The sequence below is a fragment of the Rhinolophus sinicus genome, linkage group LG05 (assembly GCF_036562045.2).
Source record: "Rhinolophus sinicus isolate RSC01 linkage group LG05, ASM3656204v1, whole genome shotgun sequence".
In the NCBI taxonomy this organism is placed as follows: domain Eukaryota; kingdom Metazoa; phylum Chordata; class Mammalia; order Chiroptera; family Rhinolophidae; genus Rhinolophus; species Rhinolophus sinicus.
Window position 1 is genome coordinate 108,412,268 of NC_133755.1, and position 22,899 is coordinate 108,435,166.

General features: G+C 37.0%; 1 protein-coding gene and 1 long non-coding RNA gene across 6 annotated transcripts in view; one reads left to right on the forward strand and one right to left on the reverse strand.

Moving 5' to 3' along the window:
* The window catches only part of ADGRB3 (adhesion G protein-coupled receptor B3), a 681,550-nt gene that overhangs the window by 656,703 nt on the left and 1,948 nt on the right, over positions 1-22,899 (forward strand). For all 5 annotated transcript variants that reach the window (XM_074333154.1, XM_074333156.1, XM_074333155.1 and 2 more), the window contains 2 exons: positions 9,617-9,652; positions 18,580-18,684. In XM_074333154.1, coding sequence (XP_074189255.1) covers positions 9,617-9,652; positions 18,580-18,684 — 141 coding nt within the window. The remainder of the gene's footprint in view (positions 1-9,616; positions 9,653-18,579; positions 18,685-22,899) is intronic.
* LOC109456837 (uncharacterized) overlaps positions 4,826-22,899 on the reverse strand; it is an 86,831-nt gene continuing 68,757 nt past the window's right edge. The window contains exon 3 of the long non-coding RNA XR_002138927.2: positions 4,826-5,037. This is a non-coding gene — a long non-coding RNA (uncharacterized LOC109456837). The remainder of the gene's footprint in view (positions 5,038-22,899) is intronic.

Consider the following 22,899-nt stretch of genomic DNA (forward strand, 5'->3'; position numbering starts at 1 on the left):
TCAGAATCCCCTTTATCAAGATTGTGTTTAAATAGAGGAATTCTCTATATTTAATTAGATACCTATCTGTCATAATTCTTCATAAACCAAGCAGAGCATTCATAAAGAAGAAAAAAACAAAAAACAAAACAAAGATCCTTCTGATGTTTCTCAGGTACCTTGTTGTTTAAAGTCGTTTCTGACTGGCACTACACACTTAAACCAACATCGGGATTTTCTGTTGGAGAGCAGCTGTTAAAAATAAGAAAATTGGAATGCTGCTATGAGATCTACCATTACACTGATCATAAACTCTACGACGTATTACATTAGATATCTTTCAAAGTAAATATTTTGCTCTTAGCTCTTACAGAATGGCAACCACCAAAATTTTTTATCTTAAATTGTGAACTCTCAGGAGGGATATAAATTGAGAAGGCTAAGAGTCAGGACTCTGAGGTCCAACCACATGGCTTTAGTAAAAAAAAGCAAACTCCTCTCAGCTTCTTTTCTACCCATAAAGTGGACAATAGTCAACAGCCATTGATATTTTTCATATTGTATTATAATTAATCAAGGAAGATCTAAGAAATGTCTTTCTTTTGACATACACCCTGTTACTGTTTTTATATGTGATGGTTGTATCCTTTACCTTGAAGTTTTGCTGTAAGCTCACTACTCATACATTGCAGTGTGTTCTGTATGCAATGCAATACCTGCATTCCTCTTTATATGTGTTACCTATTGTTTTAATGAGATTATTTCATATAATACTTTTTGGAGAAAGACACTCTACAATTGGTCACCTACCCTTTCCATCAGAAGTATGCTGATAATCATTTGTTCTGGTGTTCCGGAGTGCCCAGAGTCAATTCTTTCTCTATTTTCCCCACAAAATCATGTCTTCTCCATGAAAGGTTAGAGTAACTTGGTGAGAGGTGTAATTTTGAGGTTTTTCCAAACTGTTTCAAGGAAATTCTAGACCAAAATGGTAATGTAGACGAGATCGAGAATGAATCCCTAAACTCTAGATGAATCTTGAACGGAATAGGTTTCTGAAAAGAATCATCCTTCAGAACCAAAGCCATAGCGGCAGTAGAGCCAAGTTCACTCCAAAGTGCCTGGCTGGAACACTTTCTAAACAAAAGCATTCCATCAGTTTGAATTAGCCAATAGCTACTCTTTCTATTTCTGACTTGCATTTCCCAGAGACTAGCAGTTCTACTAGAATAATAACCACATAAGGATAAACTACATAATGTTTATACAAAATCAAAAGTTTGTAAAAGGGTTTTCAGTGAGTATGCATTTAATAACATAACATCATAAATAACAATTTGGATGCACTACTGGAAAAATCATAATGACCGTATGGAGTCTTCCATACAGAATGGTCTTTAAGATATGCTAAAGGAATTAGAATGGGATTATAGTAAATATTTTGCTTGTTATAAAAATGCTTTACATCTAAAAGCCTAAAAATCTTTCTGGGTTTGATATTGTACAGGTCCTGTGTACTTGGACAACAGACTGTATTTCCAGGCGCTATTTGTTCAGACTGTAATTTTTCTAAATCTCTATATTCTTATTATTAAGTAGAAGCATCACATATAACTGTGATTCAGCCAAAAGATCTGCATTTAAATGACTTAGACATCACAGGGCTTACTTGCATCTTGAAAAGGAAGAAAATTCAGGATTCAGAATGAAAATTCAGTGTCGTTTTCATTTTTTAATAATCATAGTTGCTTCTGGTGACCATTTTAGGAGACAGCTGAAAGAGAATATATAGATGGGGGAATGAATAACAAAAATTAGCATTTATATAGCATCTTTCATTAGCAGAGCTTCAAATCACCTTAAAAACATGAATTAATTAATCTTCACAGCACTTCTGTGCACTGGATAAATTGTTATAATCCTTGAAGTAAAGTCATTTGTTTAAGGTTACAGAGCAAGTGCATAGCAAATCTGGGAATAGAATCTTTCTGTCCTTATCAATTTTATGCCGTCTAAAGAGACAGTAATGTTCCTGAACATTAGCATGAGAGTAACTTTAAAGTTCATTTTAACCCTTGACAGACACTTGGTCTTAGAGGGAATAAAGACATGAGATGGATAAGGTATAGGTGTATATAACTAGCAGATTTTGGAGATAGGACTGTGGCTCATGAAAATAAAGTCAGTGGTATGGCTTTCTTAATGAGCAGAGTGATACGTTGTCAAATTGAGATGTCAACTCTGCTAGGCTGTATCTGCAGGGCCAGCCAGTGAGGAAGATGACATTCTGACCAAAGAGAAAAAGCAGAAAGATGACTGGAGTATCTGCATGGAGAGTGGGATCAACAGTAGCCAGGAGGTGACTTGAGTCTTAGAAGACGATGTAAAGATAAAAGTGGGTGAACATGTGGATGACAGGAGGGCTAAGCCATAGGAGTTTGAGACGTCTTCCCCTCTGAATGAGGAGGCGACTACAGTTAGAACCACAGGAATGGGCTGCCTGGAAAGCTGGGATGGCCAGGTGTTAGGATCTCTTCAAAGAAATAATAAGATGTTCTTATTAATTCAGGGTGTTTCCTCAAGAGGAGTTGGTGTTGACAAATTACCAAGGTGGGAAGTGGTGGGGAGAAGAAAGAGAGGAGGGTAAAAGCTATCAAGCGTAGCATAGAAGGCAGTATTAGTGAGGAAAAGAGAAGAGGGAGAGAAACAGAAAGCCAAAGAGTGGGTGAGTGGGTGGAAGTGTTTATTCAAATAAGCAGGAGGCAACAAAGAAAGCGGGAGGCTCCCCAATCCAGAAAGCAGTGCCAGCAGAAAAGGCTCCAACCTCCAGGGGAGTATGTTCAGCTAATCCCCAATTATTGAATGTAGAAATTTTAATATATGCATGAAGTTTCTTGGCATGAAAGAGAGTCCCTCCCCGCCTAATAGTACCTTGTTTCTTTCTTTCTTATAAAGTGTTATCTTCCAGCTTTCAAACTGTATCCACTCCCAGAATGGACTTGTTAAGCAATTCCAAAATTTTAGATTTTGTTTCCACAGTTATGGAATAATTGAAATATGAATATGGTAGAATTTCTCACAGTATCTCTAGCCCTAGATATCCCGTTTTATTTTTAGATTAAGAAGAATGAAATTGTCATCAGCACTTGTCATTCACCTTACATTAGCAAAATATGTTGAGTGTGTGGTATGCATATAATGTAAAAACAAAATAAACACTAGTTGCCATGGAGCAAGTGGGGGAAGAAAGAAGTTTCATAGTTCTCAAGCCATTGAGGACTATGAAATATAGCTTAAATCTTGGATTGGGGTTCTAATTATTTTTGAAAAAATTATAGGTATATATTGTAAGAAGATAGGTCAGTAGTTTTGAATCATTGGAACACTGGTATTTGTTCAACAGCTTGTAGCTCTTAGATCTAATAAGCATTGCCTCAAACATGTTTCCAACAAATGTGCATGCCCTGGGCCTGTTTGGCACATGATCTATTATTCATCCTTCCCCCGCTATCACTCAGGGTTGATACAGGTTTCTGTGTCTTTGGCTTCTGGCCCTTGAGAAGATTGCTAATAGGAAACACTGGAGAGAGATTGGAGGTTGGGGAGAAGAGAGAATCCCCAGGATATGTCTCCCCTGCTCCTTCTGCTTTTGGCAGCACCTTGTGTCTCTTTAGCTACAGTTCCAGAAGCTTTCAGCTTCTGCCAGGTGCCTCAGTCCCTGGGCTTAAGTCACTATGCCATCTTTCTGTCCATCCAGCCTAGGGTGGACAGTCAACTGCTAATCTCTGGGTTACCTCATGTTCTCTTATATGGCTTCTCAGCTCCTCTATCACTTGAATTCTTGTGAAACAATTTGTTCAAATGTAAATACTTTAAATGGTTTCTGTTATTCTCCTGACAAATCTTGCCTGGATTTTTCTATTAATAAAGAAACTCTTAATAACTAATCAAAGTTAGATAGATTACAAAATGATTTTATCAAAGCAAAGTTTTGCTACTCCAGCTTTTTTGTCCATTTAGGTATAAACATATATGAAAAATGCTCAGATAATCTCTCAATTTATAAGTGGGTGGAAAGAGCCACCATATTCTAAGCTAAATTTTTATACCTCAGTTTTCTTCTGGACATGAATCAGAGAGTTCACAGCATAATGGATTTTAGAGGTAAAACATTTTAGCTATAATGCCACATCACAGGCACTTCTCTTACGGCTACTGTGAGGATCAAATTAGATAATGTATGTGAAAACCCTTTGAAAATTGTAAGGAGTGCTTCAGATAGAAGGTTGTGTTATTATTATTTCATTATCATTATGTCTTGAATGTCTGTGAAGAGGTTTGAATGCTCTTCTAAATCGATATTCAGGATATTAGACAAAATGTTATGGCCTCACTTGAGAAGTGGGAGACTGTCACTAACAGAAACCATCATAGAACTGACCATTGTGCAGAAGCATTATTTTCTTTTTTAATTTTTTTTTTTTTTCCCTCATGTAGCTGTGGGGAAAGGAAGCCATGGCCTTCTTTAGTGTTTTGGTTTTGCTCCTGGGTTAGGGAATTTTTGTCTTTTATGTAGGCACACAAAATTAGCTCAAATACAAGTCATTTCTTAAAATATTCTCAGGCTTCATTTCCACAGACATTTTGAATGGATTTGGAATCAAAGCTTTCTCCTTGAGTGGGTTCATTGCTCACTCTGTACCAAACTTCTGATGGCGGTCATAGTGCCATTTATTGGTCAGTGGAATTTATTCCTCACTGTGAATCTTCTAGTGTCTTGTCCAGCTTAATTGGCAGTGACACAATGAAGTGTCTCCTTGAGAAAGAATTCATCTTTCTACAAGACTTGGATATGGGGTGATGCCTCTGTGCATATATTCACTAAGTATTCCTCTGAACAGCCTCAGACCATCGTGCATTGCCTTACCTTAAATCATCCTAAGGAATCTTCCCCTTCCATTAGTGATAAGCCTGCATTCCTCTAACTAGTCTAGAGTTTCTTGGCTGGCAACTGATTTGGTTTTGTGTGCAGCTTCTCCAAATTCTCCTGGAGTATTCCTGAGAGGGGGCGGGGGGAAGCAAAGAAAAAGCAAACAAGTCACATTCTTTTGGATGTGTTTTTGGCTGCCACAGTGCAGCTCCTTCAATTATTCATCAATGATTTTGTGAATGTCTACTATTGTACCAGGCCTTCTGCTAGATGTTGGAGACATCAAAGTGATCAAAGCAGATGTGGACCCTGCCCCTGTGTTGAACAAACCCTATGGAAGAGAAAGATAATTAGCCTTTAACAAATGAATCCTCTAGAACAGTGTGTACTGTGCCGAGAAGTAACTGTGGAATGTGGGGGAGACTTCTTTAGATAGATGGTCTGGGAGCCTTCTGAAGTATAAAGAGTGAGGGAATGTTTCAGGCAAAAGAAACTGCAAGTGCAGAGGTCCTGAGGTAGGAAAGCTCTTGGAATATTCTGATTGGATTAGAAGGCCTGTGTAGCAGGGGGAGGGTGAGCTCCTTAAGATTAAATAGGAATAGAAAAAAAAAAAAGAGATTTTGCACAGCTTTCTAAAGCAATGGAAGCAAATGAGGACTGTTAAGCAAAAGATCATCATGATCATTTCTCCATCCATCCCTTTAGTGGCACGGAAGACAAAGGGTTAGGATCCAGTGGTAATGGGAGAGAGGGTGCAGCAGAATGCTGGAGGACAGCTAGGAGGCTACTGAAGTGATCCATACAAGAGATAAGAGTGCTTTTGACTATACAGAGATGCAAGTGGAGAGGGCAGTTGGATCAAGATATGTTGTGAACGTGACAGCTGACACTTGCTGATGGATTTGCTGTGCATAATGAGGGACAGGAAGGAATAAAGGGTGATTCCTCAGCTTCTGACTTGGCCCACTAATAGATGTCCAGCTTTTTCAGGGATGGGAAAAACAGGAAGAAAGAGGGTGTTTGGAACTGAAAAGATGGTATTTAAAACAATGGAATGAATTATATGATCCAGGAGAGAATAGGAGAAAAAAAGAGAACTCGGGAACTCAACAATTAGAAGGCAGGGAGACGAGATAGAGCCAGCAAAAGAAAATTGAAAAGGAGTTACACCAAATAAAAGGGGGGAAAGGGCAAAGCTGACAGATGATGGAGTGTTTTGATGAGGAAATTATTAACTTCCCAAAGCTTCTGCGAGACCAGTAAGTTCAGGACAGAAAGCTGACCTTAGAAATTGGAGCTCAACAGAGACAGTGACAAGGAGAATTTTAAAGGAATGTTGAGAACAGAATACAAGTTAGGATGAATTCCATGTGGGAAATTTAGGAAAAGGAAATAGTATAAAAGAACTAAAGAAATTTTTGTTAACTACTATGACAAAAAGTTTATTTGTATCAAGTTATTTGGTAAATTGGAGATATATACACAGGCATTTGTATCTTTATAGAATATTTTACCACCACACTGGCTTATTTAAATTTATAGGTAGCAGTTCTTCAATTATCAGCTTATCAGAAACATTGTTATGACTTGATCACTTTTCTTAGTTGATTCTCATAAACATATAACCATTATTTCTAACCACTTGAAATAACATTCCAGAGATCTCAGGGACATTTGAATTACATGTAAATCAGTCATGCTTTCCACAAAAAACTTGTTGACTCTCCAACATACTGTCTGCATACCAAGGGCGAAAACAGACTGAAATTGAACAGAATTGAGCATTCTGGTTCTTGCATTATACCACCAATTTTCCAATGCTAAATATATTTTTTTTAAGGTAAACTTTTTAAAGTAGATTTTGCAATAGGAGGTGATGTCAGCTACTCTGCTATTGTATCATTCCTCATAAATTGTTCTGTCTTAGAATGTTTTTTAAATTACTTTACTCAATACAAATTACGTATATCGCCATCAGTTTTTCTCTCAAGTAAGTATCATACTTGTCAATTATATCTTGATCTGATTACCTTTCTTTATGTTTAGAAATCATCTCTGTCCCACTGCTGTCAGTCTTGAATTGATTGAGTCCTGTAATGTTATTCTTGATGAGTTCTAGGAACAATCAGCAAAATACCTTAGGCACCTTGGCTACAAAATATGACCGCTTGTCCCACTAAGCAGTTAGTGAGAGATGGTGGAGAAAATGCAGGGTTTGGAGTCAGAAGATCTGATTGTGAATCCCAACTCATTTGCTTACTATCCAGGTGAAGTGGACAAGTTATTTTTAATTCCTCTGGCCCTCAGTTTTCCTCATTCACAAAATGGGGATAATAAGTAATACTTTCCCAACCATCCAACAGGGCAGTTTCCAAATGTGAAAGCACTTTAGAGAATGTTGGAACACATGGTCAGTATTGTGAGTATATGATTAATATTACACACATTTTTATCTCCCTTGGGCTCTGAAAATGTGCTACATTTTTTTTCCACTCTCTAATCTGTTTGTCTTCACTCCCAATTTTAGGCTTTTTTGATTGAAATCATTTTGCTTCATTTGTTCCTTTCTGAGTAATCCTTCAAGACTGCTAGTTCTGTTATACCTTCATGTTAAAATTTGATTTCAATACAGTTAAATAGAAGAGAAAGGGATCTATTTGTAAGAGTATATCCATTTTCTTTCCCATATTTCACAATGACATAGGTTGACATCTGCTCTAAAAGCAGACTCTATCTCTGGTGGTCTAGATTCCCATCTTTTGTTCTGGCTCCTAAGATATGGAGCCTTTAGCAACATGAATTTGTCAGTATTTCCAGTTCTGAGGCATCACAGTTTTGCATTCATAAATGAACAAGACAACATATGGCTGTTATGACCTTTGGCAACAGAATTCCTCAACGTGTGCAGTGGCAAGATCTCTTACTCTGCAGGTTGGCTGAATCTTTTTCATAAAATTTCACTATTTAATTTTCAAATGGAACACAAACCTCATGACTAATGTTCTATAATAATTGCTTAAAACGAAGTGTTTCCATGCTTGGGTGTTGCTGTATTAGGAAAGGATTTTGCTTAATGTATACTTAGAAAAAAAAATGGCCCGCTGAGTCACAGTGCCAGGAAGGTGAAGCATGCAGGAGCAGAATGGAAACACTGACATTTAGTCACATGTGAAGCCGTGCCTGAGAGCCTGATTTTTCTACAGAGCAGTTTGCTAACAATAGCGGCAGGAAGATAGCCCAGAGGAGTGGGGTAAAAGCCTTCCCACTCACTTTTCTCTTTCCGGGATGTCACCAGGGCGAGGCTAGGGCAATGCTGGAGATAGGAAGCAAAGTAAGATCAACATCCCAGAGTTTCCATTTAATAAAGCGGTCTCCTGGGTACTCTCCTTGATTGTACTTGAAGGCTGCGCTTGCAGTCCAGCTCCACCCAAATCAAATTATTTCAGAACTTTTAAACAAAACATTTCTTTTGGTATATTACCTTCTATCTACTGAAACATGTATTTGGTTGTTAAGTAGGGAGGTTCTGGTTCTACAGTAAACATTTTAACTCGAGTAGCAAAAGTTTAGTCCTATCTTTCAATAAACTACATGAGTGCCTTTTACAGTCTCTGCTAATGGCCAACAGTTACAAGAGTCTCCCACTTGTCTTGGATGTGAGTCCCTGTTTAGGTCACTGAACTTAAGGTTGGGAAAGCAGAAGAGGAAGAAATAAAACAGAAGAAGTTTTGTCTCACAGTTTAAATATTTTTTTTCTCCTTTGTCCACATTACCTCCAAAATATACCCCTCCCCACACCCCCAAAAAGCAACCCTATATTGGAATCTTGCTTTGTTCTCTAAAAATTTGGAGGGCCCTTCCTACGTTTACCAGTCATCTCCTTCTATACCTAATCATTCTAAGATGCCAATGCCTTCTTGGAGCAGATGCTTAAGAATACCTTCCCGACAGTAATAATATCATCACATTAATTTCATTTTAATTATAGTGACTGATTTTATCAGGCCTACTGCCTAATTACTAACACACGTTATACTGGATTTAGGAACTGTTTAACAGAATAGAGCCATAAAGAAGCTCTGTGCGATTTTTATGTCCACATTTTGCTGGGGTGTGAACTATTTGTTGTTTTACTAAATTAGGATAAATACTTCAGTTCCTAAAGAACAACTAGCAATTAGAAGGACTTCCCTGTTATTGAGGAGTATCAAAAACCAAGAAATGTATTGGTGAGACCTAGACAGCTTTGGGACTTAAGACGGCCAGAGAGAATTTGGTAGAAATGAAGTGTAAAGGTTGGTTGGTGGAGAGTCTTGAGAAAGCTAATGATTTTTCCTACAGTTTTTAATCTTTTGTGTCTATAAAGTAGTTTTGCTATAGGAAACTTAAAATCTCCTTGAATATTGAAATTCTGGTGTGAATTTTCATAGAAAATTTCTCCTCACTGAGAAATTAGGTCAAGATGAGAAAGATGATCTATTTCTATAATCTTCAATTTTAAAGGAAGTTCAAAGTGAAAATAGAATAATGTGGATGGAATAGTTTGAAGTCATAAAAATGTTCATTTAGTCTTATGTGAAAGAAATACTTACAACATAAAAAAGCAGGATTATTTCATTGAAAATAATGATTTTCATTTTATTTTAATAACTAAACAACTTGTTTTGATTTTTCTTTCCTTTTTCTTTTTTAAATAATGTCTAACAGAGAAGAAAATCACGATATTCAGACCTTGACTTTGAGGTAAGTTTCTCAGATTTCTTTTATAATTTTAATTACTTGAACTCAAAATTAGTATATAATTACTTAAACATATTACTCTGTTCTAATTGTTTTAAATATATGCTAAACTGAGATTTTTCCAGACAAGTAAGGAAGCCATTTTATAAATGTTAAGGTAAGTGGGCAATTTATGGTGAGGGTAGATCTTGGTCAGTTCAGTTTGTTGGGAGGTGGGAATGTCAGTTTCCTGATTTTATTTCAGTGTCTACCTATAGAGAGCCTGTGAGGATGCTTTGGCTGGTTAGCTAGGCTTCCTCTTGGCCTTGCTTGCTTTGTGTTCTGATTCCTATTATTTAGATTCTCTGTGGAACATTCTAGATTTTGTTTCCAATTGCAACTGTTGGTTCAATGTGCTCCTGTGTTTAGTAAATGCCTTTTCACAGATATAAACAAGATGAAGATGTTCATTTTCCAATTCACATTGAATTTATATTGATGCTGTAATATCGATTCAAGAAATTACTGAAATCATATCATTTGAGCAGCTTATGCTAAGCACAAAATTAATGATGTTTGAGCATCACACAAAGTGCACTTATGCATCTTGATAATTGGATATGATTCATAGCCTGCTGACATAATTGGCTATAATACATATAAATTTTTCTAGCATATTTGTACTGTTATGATGCTTACATAGAAATCAACACTCTTAGCTTATATTCCTAAAATTATGGAAGCTTCTCAGAACATGGAAACTCATAATTCAATCATTTCATTTATATAAATGAATGTTGTAGCTCAATAATATACATCAGGTATCAAAACTGAGACTTAATTTTTATTTAGTGCAGTGGTGAATAAGCTCTGGTTTTACCCTGAATAGAGGCTTAGAAGAAAAACTGTTTTGTTTTTTCTTTTTTCAATAGTATTTCAGTAATATATTTGTACAGGATAAAAAGTATGATGAATCTGGCCTCCATGATTAGTGGCAATTAGTACTGATGCGGCTCAATTATAGCAACCTGGCATGGGATAAATATTTGATTATATCCTAAGTTTTTAGGGCATAAGTATCAAGAATGTAAATTTGAAAAGAATGTATTCAGCAATCTTCATTGTTAGGTCCTCTAGTGCTTTATAAGGGACAGATATGTTAGTGGGGTTTTTTTGTTTGTTTTTTCTATTTTTCAGGTAGCCAACATTAGAGGATTATACTATGTTTTATTTTGTATTGAAATCAGTAAGTTGTTAGGTTAATACAAAGGCAAGGATGTGGGAATTAACCCATTAGATTATCAGTGACAGAATATAGTAAAAAACCTAGATCAAAAATTAAGCCTCAGTGCAACCAGCCAACATTATGTAATCTCAGGCACTGAAAAGAAATCTAATCATATTGTGTCATCTGGAGCATTAGAAAACTTTTTTCATCTATTTTCTATGGCAACTGGTAGATTCCTTAAACTGATACTTCTTCTCGTGTTTAGTATTCCAACATATAACCATGGTATTTTCAAAACATTTGCTGATAATGGAGAAATGTTGCAACATAACCACCCTGGTTATTTTCTTTAGCTCTTTAATTGCTAGTGATTGCATGATTGCTACGGGCATCAAAATTGGGGGGAACACAATCTTGAGAGATTGCTTTATCTTTACAAACCATTTATTACTACTCTGCTTAGTCAATGTGCAACTAAAGTTCTGTGGCAGATACCTCATAAATTGTATTCAGAAAAATGATTGCCAGATTTAAATGTTGATGAATTTTAATATAAGCAACTGTACTTTGTGGATGGTCCTCAAGGAAATTCCAAGGTGTCACTTTCCCCCTTAATTCAGGCTGCATACATTAAATTTGTTTATGTCAAGCTTCCTGATACCCCCTGCTCCCCACAAGCCAGTTTAGGCATTTTGCCTCTGACAAACAAACTTTGCCTCCTGGACTCCTGACTGCATATCCCCTACAGGCCTCATACATTCCCGAGTCTATACGTGATAGTTATATTCTGTCAACTCATATATGCATAAAACTCTGTGGCTAAACCCTGCTTGTAGCCACCTCCAAGAAAACATTGCATTCCTGGAATAAATACAGCTAAGTGTTGACTAGTCATAAAATGGTGGAACACTGATTCATGCTTCCTGGAAAGTATACAGAGAATACTACAGTGATATTTCTATGCTCACATTCCTTATTGGATTTTTATCCCCAGCTCCAAGCAGAGATCTGGTATATAGTAAGCATTCAATAACTTTACTGAATGAATGATGAAAAATTAAAATTTTAAAATTGTTTGCTTTAATAAAAAGTTATCAAACACTTTATCTAAACTGAGGCAGAGAGCAGTATAGAAAATAGGCAACTATGGAAGTAATACCTTAAGATAATCATATTGTGTTACTGAAACCAAAGTTCATGTGCCGGAGGCTTCTAAAGACTAAAACTCAAAATGCCAGCTTGGAGTAAAGAAAGGTTTACTGATCGGGAAGGCACCAACAGAGAAAAGATGGGATTGCTAATGGTGCTTCAAATCCATCTTGCTTGCTGGACTAGGTTAAGGGTTTTTAATGGGTTAGGAGGAACAGGTATGTGGAAATGCTGGTGGGGTGAGTTTTAATTGCAAGACGCCAGCCCTTTACGGTAAAGAGGTGTCAATACTGGATCTTTTTGGACAAGGGACTCTGCTTTTAAATGGGTTCTGGTGTTCAAGTTCTGGTTATGTCCTGGCCCTTTGGTGCCGGGCAGGGCAAGGTGAGGGTGAGACTTTGGTTCCAGGTGCAGCTAGAGGTCAAAGTTCTCTCTGCTCGTACTTTGGCAGCCTGACTTATGCTTTTGGTCTGTTGACTCTGTAAAGTAACTCAGTATGTCATTAGATAGGATAAGACCAGTTTGAGCTGGTTCTGTGGTTACAGTTGGACTTCACCGATATCCATATCACATGTCTCAAAGAGGTGAATGGCAAGTAGAAATTCTAGGAGGAGGAAATGGCATGATGGTTGGCTAAGGTGTGATATGCTCAAAAACAAGTCAAACTTCACTGAAACATGGGGTCTATGGAAGAATAGAGGAAGTAATTTAGAAACCTATCGTGAAGAGTTTGTACTCTAAGGGAGGAACGGTTACCTAATTTGTTACTAAGAGCTGCTAAGGCAAAATTTCTGTTTATCTGTTTTACTACGGAATGATTTGCTCTGATCTGGGCTATAGAAAGATGAATGTGGCAGTAATAGGGAGGAGAGATCTGGATAGGGTGACTGTGGGGGTAGAAATACAAATTAGAAAGTGACGAGTCCAGGGAAGAAGTAATGAGAGTCCACGTTCTAAAAGTGGTGGGATAAGAGGCGACACTGCAGAGTCACAATCTATGGAGTTTGATCCTTAACTGAACATAGGATAAAAGTGGAGGGGACCAAGAAAAAGATGACTCTGCAGGTCTGAGTTTCTACTAGCACCATGAACAGATCCAGGGAAATCAAAGAGGCATCTAGATAGGATGATCTGCATTTTAATACTTTAGGGATTAAGATGCCTAATGTGATGTTTTATCAGAAATATTAGGCAGGTAGTTTACATTTTCTTTGGAGGAGAAAGCTCAAGAAATTCGTAGGAATGGAATTACAAACACCCTTTCTGCAACTGTCATAGGCATTATTATCTACTTCTTGTTAAAATAGATAGATAAATATTTATTTTGTATCTTCTCTTCCAAAAATATTTGTCACATTGTTCCATTAATATAAATGTGATCTTCTTTGATATGGTTTAGCTGTGTTCATAGTGATATAAAATTAGCCTTTCATAAACACCTTTGAAGTTGCTAATGAGCCCTACACATCCAACAAACCCTTTTTGCTTCTCAAACTGGGATGAGGTGATGGAGGGCTAGGACACAAAATGGCACAGATCCAAGATAATCAAGGCCTACCTTTGTGGGGACTTGAAATTTTACTGAAAGGTTTTGGGAAACATAGCCAAGAAAGATAAAATATTATTTTATATTAATTTTCTATCACTATGAACACAGCTAAATCATAACAAAGATTATCTCATTTACATTAATTCCTAAATATAAAGCATATAATTTCTAAGAAATGTCTTGTTGATAAGAGGCCCTTCCCTGCTTTGTCCCCGACCCCCAGCAATCAGCGTAGTAGGGAAGGAAATGTTTGAGCAATTCAGTCCCATGCTACATCCATCTCTTCTATGTTACGGAATTTAAATGGCTGCAAAATTATTTGTAGCCAAATATCCTTTTAACTGACAGTGACAAAATAGAAAAATATATATTCCTTATTCAGTTTTTTCAGACCCTTTGTCTGCTTTTTTGTTGTTGTTTTTTTGTTTGTTTTAAGCCCAGGGTGCTGTATGTCTCCAACTAGAAACATTTGAAACATAAATGATACCATAATGTCAGGCAGTTCAAGAGGCTATGTGGTCTGTGTTAAGGACTGGAATCGTCCACCTCTCAGACAGACAGAGGACACACACGATAATGCAAGTCACACAGCGAGGTTTATTTCCAGCTAGCTGGGGTCCCAGTCTCTGCCCGACGCAGCGGGTTTCAACAAGGACCCCAAACTCTTAAAGCTAAGGGTTTTTATAGCGTTCTTAAGGCACTCAGTAATTTTCCATAGTCTTAGGGAGTACAAGATAAACTACAGGACTTACATAGCTTCAAAGAGTATAAGATAAGCTACAGGACTTCTGGTCTCTGTGCTGCAACTGCCCACATCCTGGAATTTACAATTAGGTTGTTTTAAGCTAAGGGCTGCTAACCCTGACCTTAAGGTAGCAGTTCTCATGCTAACGGTCTCTTACAGTCTGTATTATGGATAGAGTGGGACTCTAGCCAAGGAAAGGTATATGAAACATCCCCTTTCTACAACACAGCTTTAAGAATCAAACCTAATTTCTGCAGTGTGTGTTGCTTCCTTAACATGAGTTTGCGCATTCATTTCAGACTAGTATTCATTTCAGCATAGTATTCCACAGCCCACCCTGGATGGAAGGCTCATATACAAAGCAGTAAAGAAGAGAAACAACCACAGGTTTAGACTAGTAAATGTGGACAAAGGCAATATAGGTGTACAAACTCCTAAGGCTGAAAAAGGTAATTCAGGTAAAATGCTTTTTAATTCTTATCAGCACACGATTTCCAGGCTCCATAATCTAAAGTTTCTAGTCAAAGGAGTCTCCAACTTTTTCTAACAGTTTCTCTGTTGCTAAAAGCCCATATTTAGTAATGTCTATCTTACCTGTAATTGAGACTTAACGAAATCCCAACTCTGTGATACAGATTTCTGAATTAGATTTCTGAATTTGGAAAAGAAAACCTCCAAACTATTTGTATCAAACCTACCTACAGGTCTTTTATAAGCCACGAGTACGGATAATAAGGGACCACAATGGGATCAGAAGGGGGAGGCAGTGTTCCCCCTGGGGCCAATAAAATGAGCCTTCCTTCCAGTGGGAAGACCTCTTGAATAGAAGGTGAGAAGATGAGATTGCTGATGGCCTTCTGTGTTGCAGGCATGTTCCTTGGCCTAGGTACCTATGCCATCTCACTCATTTATCCCATCCACATTCATCCAACACCTGCTGAATGTCAAACACCGTCCTAGGTGTCAGGGATACCAAGTCACTACCTAGGATGTGTTCAGACAAAAGATATGAAGACCAGCCTTTCAAACGATGAATGCAGTAGTAGGGGATAGTTGCAAGATGATCACTGTCCACAGTTTATGGACTCACTACAAAAGGCACCTAACCCACCCTAGGTTGTTTCATCTTTTCCATCTCAATAGGCATAATCACAAACTTGAATAGTCTAAAGGAGGATGCTTCCTAAATTTCTGGGACACATCTAATATAGCACCATGCCAAGAGAACTGACTTTAGATTCAGAATGTCTACCAGTGCTTTCACCCTCTGTGTGAGCCTGGGAGCTTCACTTAGCCTCCTGAGCTTCAGTCTCCTAATCAGTGAAGTAGGATAATGACAACTACCTCCCAGGGTCATCCTGAGGATTAAGAAAGATAATAATGTCTACCATTTCTTAAGTGGCTCTTATCTGTGCACTCCACTGATAAGTGATTTATATCCCTTTTTAAATCTTCAAAACAATCCTACAAGGTTATTTTGACTACTGAAACTGGGGGTCAAAGGTGATTGGATTTTTGTGCCTCAGACCACACAACTTGGAAGTGATAGAACTGAGATCTGAATCCAAGTTGGTGCGGACCTAGCACTGTTAAGATTTGACGTGTTCCAAGTATTTAATCTAGGAGATTGCCTGCTAAGTGCTCAAGGCATCCATGAAAGTGCATCCCAACTTATTTTTTCTCTAATACCAATAATTAAGAGGCTGTAAAGACTGCCTCCCTTGAGTTACAAAGATAAAATGAAACATGAGAGTCCTATGAAATAAACTATTCATGAGGCAATATTTTTGTGCAGTTAGGTTGCTGGTCCACTCAGGATGGGGGTTCATACACAGCTTCAAAAAATGGTGAGTGATAATATTCTGAGTGGAAGGGAGCATTACCAAGCCTTTATCTTTATTACAGAAAGTACCTATAACATGTGACAGGAATTTAACTAAAAGAACCTGAATTTTACATATATAGCCAATTAGAATACATTTATTTAAATAGAAAATCCATGTGAATTATAGTTTTATCTTTATAAGGTTTCATAAAACTGAGTTCTAATTTGAGTTTTTCCACAGAAGTCAATTTCTTTGGGACACAGGATGTTTAAGTCCCAAAAGAAAGAAAAAGGTAAACATCAGTAAAAATCTAAAAAAAACAGCCAGTCCCTCTATCACTGTTATAATACCACCATGTGTTTTCCTTATCACAGTTCTAATTTAACATATTTCTGAGTTATGTAATTAATGCCTCGGTCCTCCATTATACCTCAAGGTATAAGAGGAAAGGAACTCTACCAGATTTTGCACACCATTATTACTCCACATCTAGCACAATATGTGGTGCTCATGAATATGTATCAACTGACAGAGTGAAATATCTTTAGAGAAATGTCACTAGTGTGATATCACTCCTACTGCACCCTAGCAGAAAATAACTATATAATAAGATTCACTATCATGAAAGATACTAGAGTCCATATTCTGACAACTATAGTTTATAAAAACACAAATCCATATTTTATTCGGTGTCTTAGGCCCTGGTACTGCCTGGGAATATGTGCCTCCCCAAGGATAGAATGTACTGGTTGCCAGTTTTGTAGTCCTCACAATCCCTCCATTGAGTTGTTTATACAAATCCTTCCTCTCGTAAATCTCCATCAGCCTTCACTAGTCAAATTATGTTTGCCTGGTGTTTCCCTGTAAATCCTGCAAATCTGTTTCCTGTACTCTCCCCAAAACTGATGGGAAGTTAATCGTTCTATAATTGCTCTCTATGCTTCACGTCCCCATCATGAGTAATGTTGCCATGTTCTCATCCTTAACCGCCTGATTCATCAACAGCCAATTCCTAGAGCTAAGAGGAGTAAAGATGAAAATAACCTGGTTGTAGCAAGACTTAAAATGGCAGAATTTTCTCATGTAAAAGTAGGCTAATGAAAATAGCAGAAATTAGCTAAAGAAAGTATTGCTGAAAGATCCATTAAATACAGGAAATTAAAGTTGACATAAAAGATAATAAGGTATTTTAAAATATGTTGAAGATTCAATTTGCATTTCTCTTTTGCCTTTTCTTTTCCTGAAAGATAAAGTGCTCTCCACAAGTGTCTTTTTGGAAGAAAATTGGGCGTTGTAGAAGTTCCCCCAAAGATACATATCTTTTTCAAAACAAATCCTTAGTTTTGAAAATATTTGGTAATTGAAACAATACACCAAATGTTCAAATTCTAGCCTAGACATGAATATAATATACCTATGCCATCCACATGGTAAGTTATGAAGCACATACATTAAAATATTATAAAATCTTACACAAATATGAAGGCTCAATCTTGGAGAATCAATGAAACACTGTATTTTTAACTTTTTTTTAACTCGTAAAATTCAAAATTGAGGAAAGGTATTTTCTCCTTTTAAATAACACTTGTAAATACAGGGGATTTATTACCGTACTCCTCTTTGTTTGTGCTCTTTTAAATTCTCTTTAATATGAAAAGATTCAGCCCATGTTACTTAGCCTAAGGTCATTTTTATTTATGACGCCATTTGTTGAGTTATGAAGTTGGGAGAAATGACAGCAACCAGGGATAAAGAGTATTAATATATTTATGTCTGCGATTTTAGAAGCTCACCAACCACACAATTTACGCTCTGACTCCTAATTGTTAAGATTCTGTACCATCTCGTGAACAAATATATGAAACCTATGGGTCATATTTTCTTTCTCCAAAGCTCAATCAGTATTCACATGGAAAGTACAAGATTTTAGATCTCACATATATTTCAGACACTTCAGAGCTTTGAGTCAGCCTTAAATGGCAGGGCCTGGGATTTTGCTCCCCCTTTAGTACAGTCAACTAGAATTTTAGTGTTTATAGAAATAAAACATTAAAAAGTAATATTTCCCATACCAAACATTGAGAGACTCGGGTGCTTTACAAATCCAAATTTTTAAACATTTTTTTTTATATTGTAACAATTTCTATAAGACAATTTTAACTCTAAATGATGAAAATCTTACACAGGAATGACTGCTACATTTTTAATGCAGCCACAAGAGAAAACTATTTTTTGTTGATCTTGTAAGTGGAGGAAAAGCCAATTCTTCATGTTCAAGAAGTGCTGACTATAAAACAAGGATTTGGTGCAACTCATTTGCATTTGTGGCATCTTTTGGGACCCCCTGGTTCCTGCCAAACTTGATTTCCCTTATTAGTAAGGCAAATATATTAAATTTCTTTTTTAATGTATAAATCAAATTAGAAATAAGAGCCATCCTATTCTCTCTTGCAGAAGGTCATGCATACAAGGAAGAGGCACATGGAACTATTTCAGGAACTAAATCAGAAATTTCAAACTTTGGACAGATTTCGGGATATACCAAATACAAGCAGTATGGTGAGTATGCTTTGTTTCATCAGTGCCTGAAGACACATTAATGATGTATCATGTAAGCTATTAGCCCTGCCCTCCAGGAGCTCCTTATTGTCTTGGGAACACAAGAGTATGTAAGTAGAAAAAAATGTTACCCCCAAAATGTACTTTGGTATGTGCTAAGAGGCAAATTAGGAATAACAGAATCTTGAAGCGTTTTTATTCATACTTCAGATGGTTTCATTTATAAGCTTTCATTGGAATTAGTTATATATAAAAAATATGTTGGCTTCACTTGGCTCTTTTATCATCAGAATTAAATGTTAATTCAAATATCCAAATGAATAACTAAATATTCCCATTTTCTTTGAATGCCTGGCATTTTAAGATTACAAAATGTAATTATATATGTGTATGTATATGTATACACACACCTCATTATATATATAATTTATCTATCTATCTATATATCTCTATATCTATATATATCTATATCTATCTATCTATCTATCTATCTATCTATCTATCTATCTATCTATATATATATATATATATACACACAATTATATATATAATGAGTTGTTACCTGAAACCAGAGTGGTAGGTTATGTCTCCAGGAGATTCACATCAGTACTATGGGGCTGTGACAGTTGGTTGTCACCGTTCACAATCCTAGCATATGACTTCATCAAATAAAATAATATTTTGCAGTTACTGGGTGCATGGCACAGTCAGAGCTCCAAAGAAGGCTGCATAATTATTTGTGAAAGCACCCGACCAGGAGTCTAGAAATCAGTATACTAGTAGAAAGCTCAACCAAGAACTGTCTGTTCTTGAGCAAGTTATACAACTCGATTCCCAACTCAGGTTTCTAAAGTTCAGTTTTCTCCTAAATTGAGCATAGAAAACAGTAATTAATATGTGCTTCCTTCATACCTCACAACACTGTCCAAAGTGAGTAGGGCACTTGAGAGGGTAAGAAGCTGAGACTCAGCTATAAGAGAAAGAGCAGGGACTGCCACCTGACACCACTTCTTTACTCCAAATATGGTGCTTTTTATTTGCCTCATGCCTTTGCAGCCCTTGGATGAACCTCCTCCTCCTCCCAACATCGGGATTCTGAGACACACACACAATATCTCTCTAAGGTACTTAGTATTTAATCACCCTCTAACTCTAGTGATTTTTCCATATATCCGTTAGGAGTCTTAGTCCTGGCTTCCTGATTAGTGACATTATTTTATCAAGAGTAAAAATTTATGTATCTTTGTATTTTCCTTGTGTTCCTCTCAGTACTAGCACAGTGCTGGTTATGATGAGTTATCAGTCAATGGCTGCACTTGATTTAATGTGTGTCTATGATAGTTAAATCTGTTTGTTAAATGAAGATTATAAGAAATACTACCGTGTTTCCCCCAAAATAAGACCTAACCGGACAATCAGCTCTAATGCATCTATTGAAGCAACTATATTACAGTAAAATAAGACCGGATCTTATATTAATTTTTGCTCCAAAAGACGCATTAGAGCCGATTGTCTGCCTAGGTTCATTTTGGGGGAACCACGGTATACACTTTAGCTCTTAATTGGTCTGTAAATACTTCATGTGTATATCAATCTTTTCCTCCTTACAGCAGGACTCATGCATTATATGTGATCACCAACACAATTCTAGGCATATAGAAGACATTTATATGTAGCGAGTGGTCCTTATCTATATCCCCAAATATTAAGATGTCAGTTTTTAGCAGGCAAATGAGAATTGCACCATTGAGATTAGACCTAAACACCTTAGCTACTCATTTTGGAAAATCAAAAGCTAACATTGAAATAAACTGGAGAAACCCTATTTGTTTAAAATAAAAGGGAAGGATTATGTTTACAAATCTGAAAAGGTTATGCAACAGATACAGCTGGCCGACTGCTATAATATGATTGTAATTTCCCCTTGTTGTATGGTCTGGCTATTAAATCATTAATGGCACAAATATTTTTATCTCAGTTTCCTGACAACCAAAATAGCCTACTAATTACCCCACATTTCTGTAGCAGCATGTCCTTTCTAGAAAAAAAATTATAAATATTTATTACTTGGGAGGTTAGGAATAGGGAGGGAAGAGTTGTCATTGTGACTTGACTATTGTCCTAAATATCTGAGAACGGAAAAAAAATGTCTTATTCAGTTTTGATTCATAATGAACATACGAGTGAGTCCGTTATCCTTAATTCAGTCATATAATTCATAGTGGCATACTGCTACAGAAAAATTGCATAATTGGGTAGAGAAAGACATTTTCAAAATAAAAATCTCAATAAAGTCGTCCCTTTTTTTGGCTACTCTCATAACACCTGCCTAGCACTGCACAAGATGTTAATTATGTAGAATTTGGGGATGCAAAGGCAAACCAAAAGACCATTTAGTCCATTTCCCTGCCTCCAGGCAGGACATATAATCACACTGAGTAAAGGTGTTGTTACACCCTCTTGTCACACCCAACCCTATGGGAAGGTCAGGAGCTTGTGGGCACCATCCCCTGCTTGCTAGTCCTCCTCCCTCCCTGCAGAGCCTGTCCCACTCTGATTGCTGGATGCAGTAGTTCTGCACCACTAAGGCAGCACGAGGCCTCTCACCTAAAGAGTGTCCACACATTTGTGAAGGAGAGTGAGAACCACAGTTCAGCTGGGAGTGCCATGGGACGCCAGAGGAGATGAACAAGGAAGCCAGCCTTACTAATTCATCACCCACTAATAGAACCTCTCAGAAATCCAATCAGTCATGCACTGGCAATAATACTCTTTGAAATTAGAATCTAGATCTTCTGACAGAGTTTAAAATTGGCCTTTTTAGTTCATGGATCCATGGTGCTTGATCATCAAAATATAAAAGGAAAATCACACCTACTCCAAACATAATGGAACCCCTATTTTCAAAGCAAATGACCTAACACTTTACATATCAGGAATCCTTTTAGGATTGAACTAATTGAACTTTCTGTCAAATTAAGGATTCTCAGAAAGCTCCTGTAGACACAGCCCTTATCTGATGGGTAAATAATCCCCTCTGGCTTGATTCAGCACAGTTCACACCAGTGAACGTTTTAGTTAATGATTAATATTTCAGGTCACTGTAGTTCCTCCAAACGTTCAACTATTCCCCATTGCCTACAAAATAAATTCCAAATTGTGTAGCCTGGCATGCCATACCCCCTCATAATCTAGCTTTTAATTCACCTCTGCCTGGTTTTTCTGCTTTTTTTGTGTGTTGGTTTTTTTGTTGTTGTTATCCCAAATAAAATAAGTTGGTCAGTGTTCTCAGAGTTGTCCCATCTTCATGCTCTCTGGATTTCTACTTCTTAGTATGCATGCCTGTTCAGCCACCTGACCTCCGACCATACGTGTGTCTTCATGACCAAGCCCATCCTATGCCAGCCCTAATGTCAGTATTCTCAGTAAGGTTATGAGCTCTCCACAAAAAGAAGCCATATCTCTACCCTCCTCTGGACCCCCACAGTACATTTTCTGGATCATAGCCATAGATATATCTATATTTATACCTCCATTTAGCTATAAACACTTTCATAATGACTGTGATTACTACACAGCAAGCATTTACTAAATACCAGGAGTTATGCTAGGCCCCTCCACTTTTTTTATTTTTGCAGCCCCACCCTCAAAGTGGGTAATAATCTGCACAATTTGCCAACTCATTTGACCCACAATACTGAAAAAGCTTATCTCTGTTTTACAAATAATGAAGTTGAGGTTCAGAGAAATTGAGTAAATTGCTCAAGGTTATATTCATATGAAATGGAATGACTAGAATTTGGACCTGCAAGTATCAGGCTTTAAATCTTATGCTCCCCAGTGGACCATGCTGCTTTTCCATATTGGATTTGTCACCTTATTCTCCGTAGTGCCTAATATGATGCCCAGCATAGGGCAGCTGATAAATATTGGTGGAAGAGAGGAAAGGAAGGAGGGAAAAAGAAGGGGAGAGTTACGACACTATAGAGTTCATGTGATTTTAGGATATTACAGTAAATCAGAATGAATCCCCTGCACATGTCCTAAAGGTGAACTTTTCATTAAATCTTTACTATTAGCTTTGTTTTTTCTTGTATGTCCTCATGATTAAGGCTAATAAGTGCTGAAACCATCTGATATATTAAATATTTTAACAATTTCTAGTTATGAGTATTTCTATAGATTTGTCCCTTTTGCTTATCCATACTTGAAAAT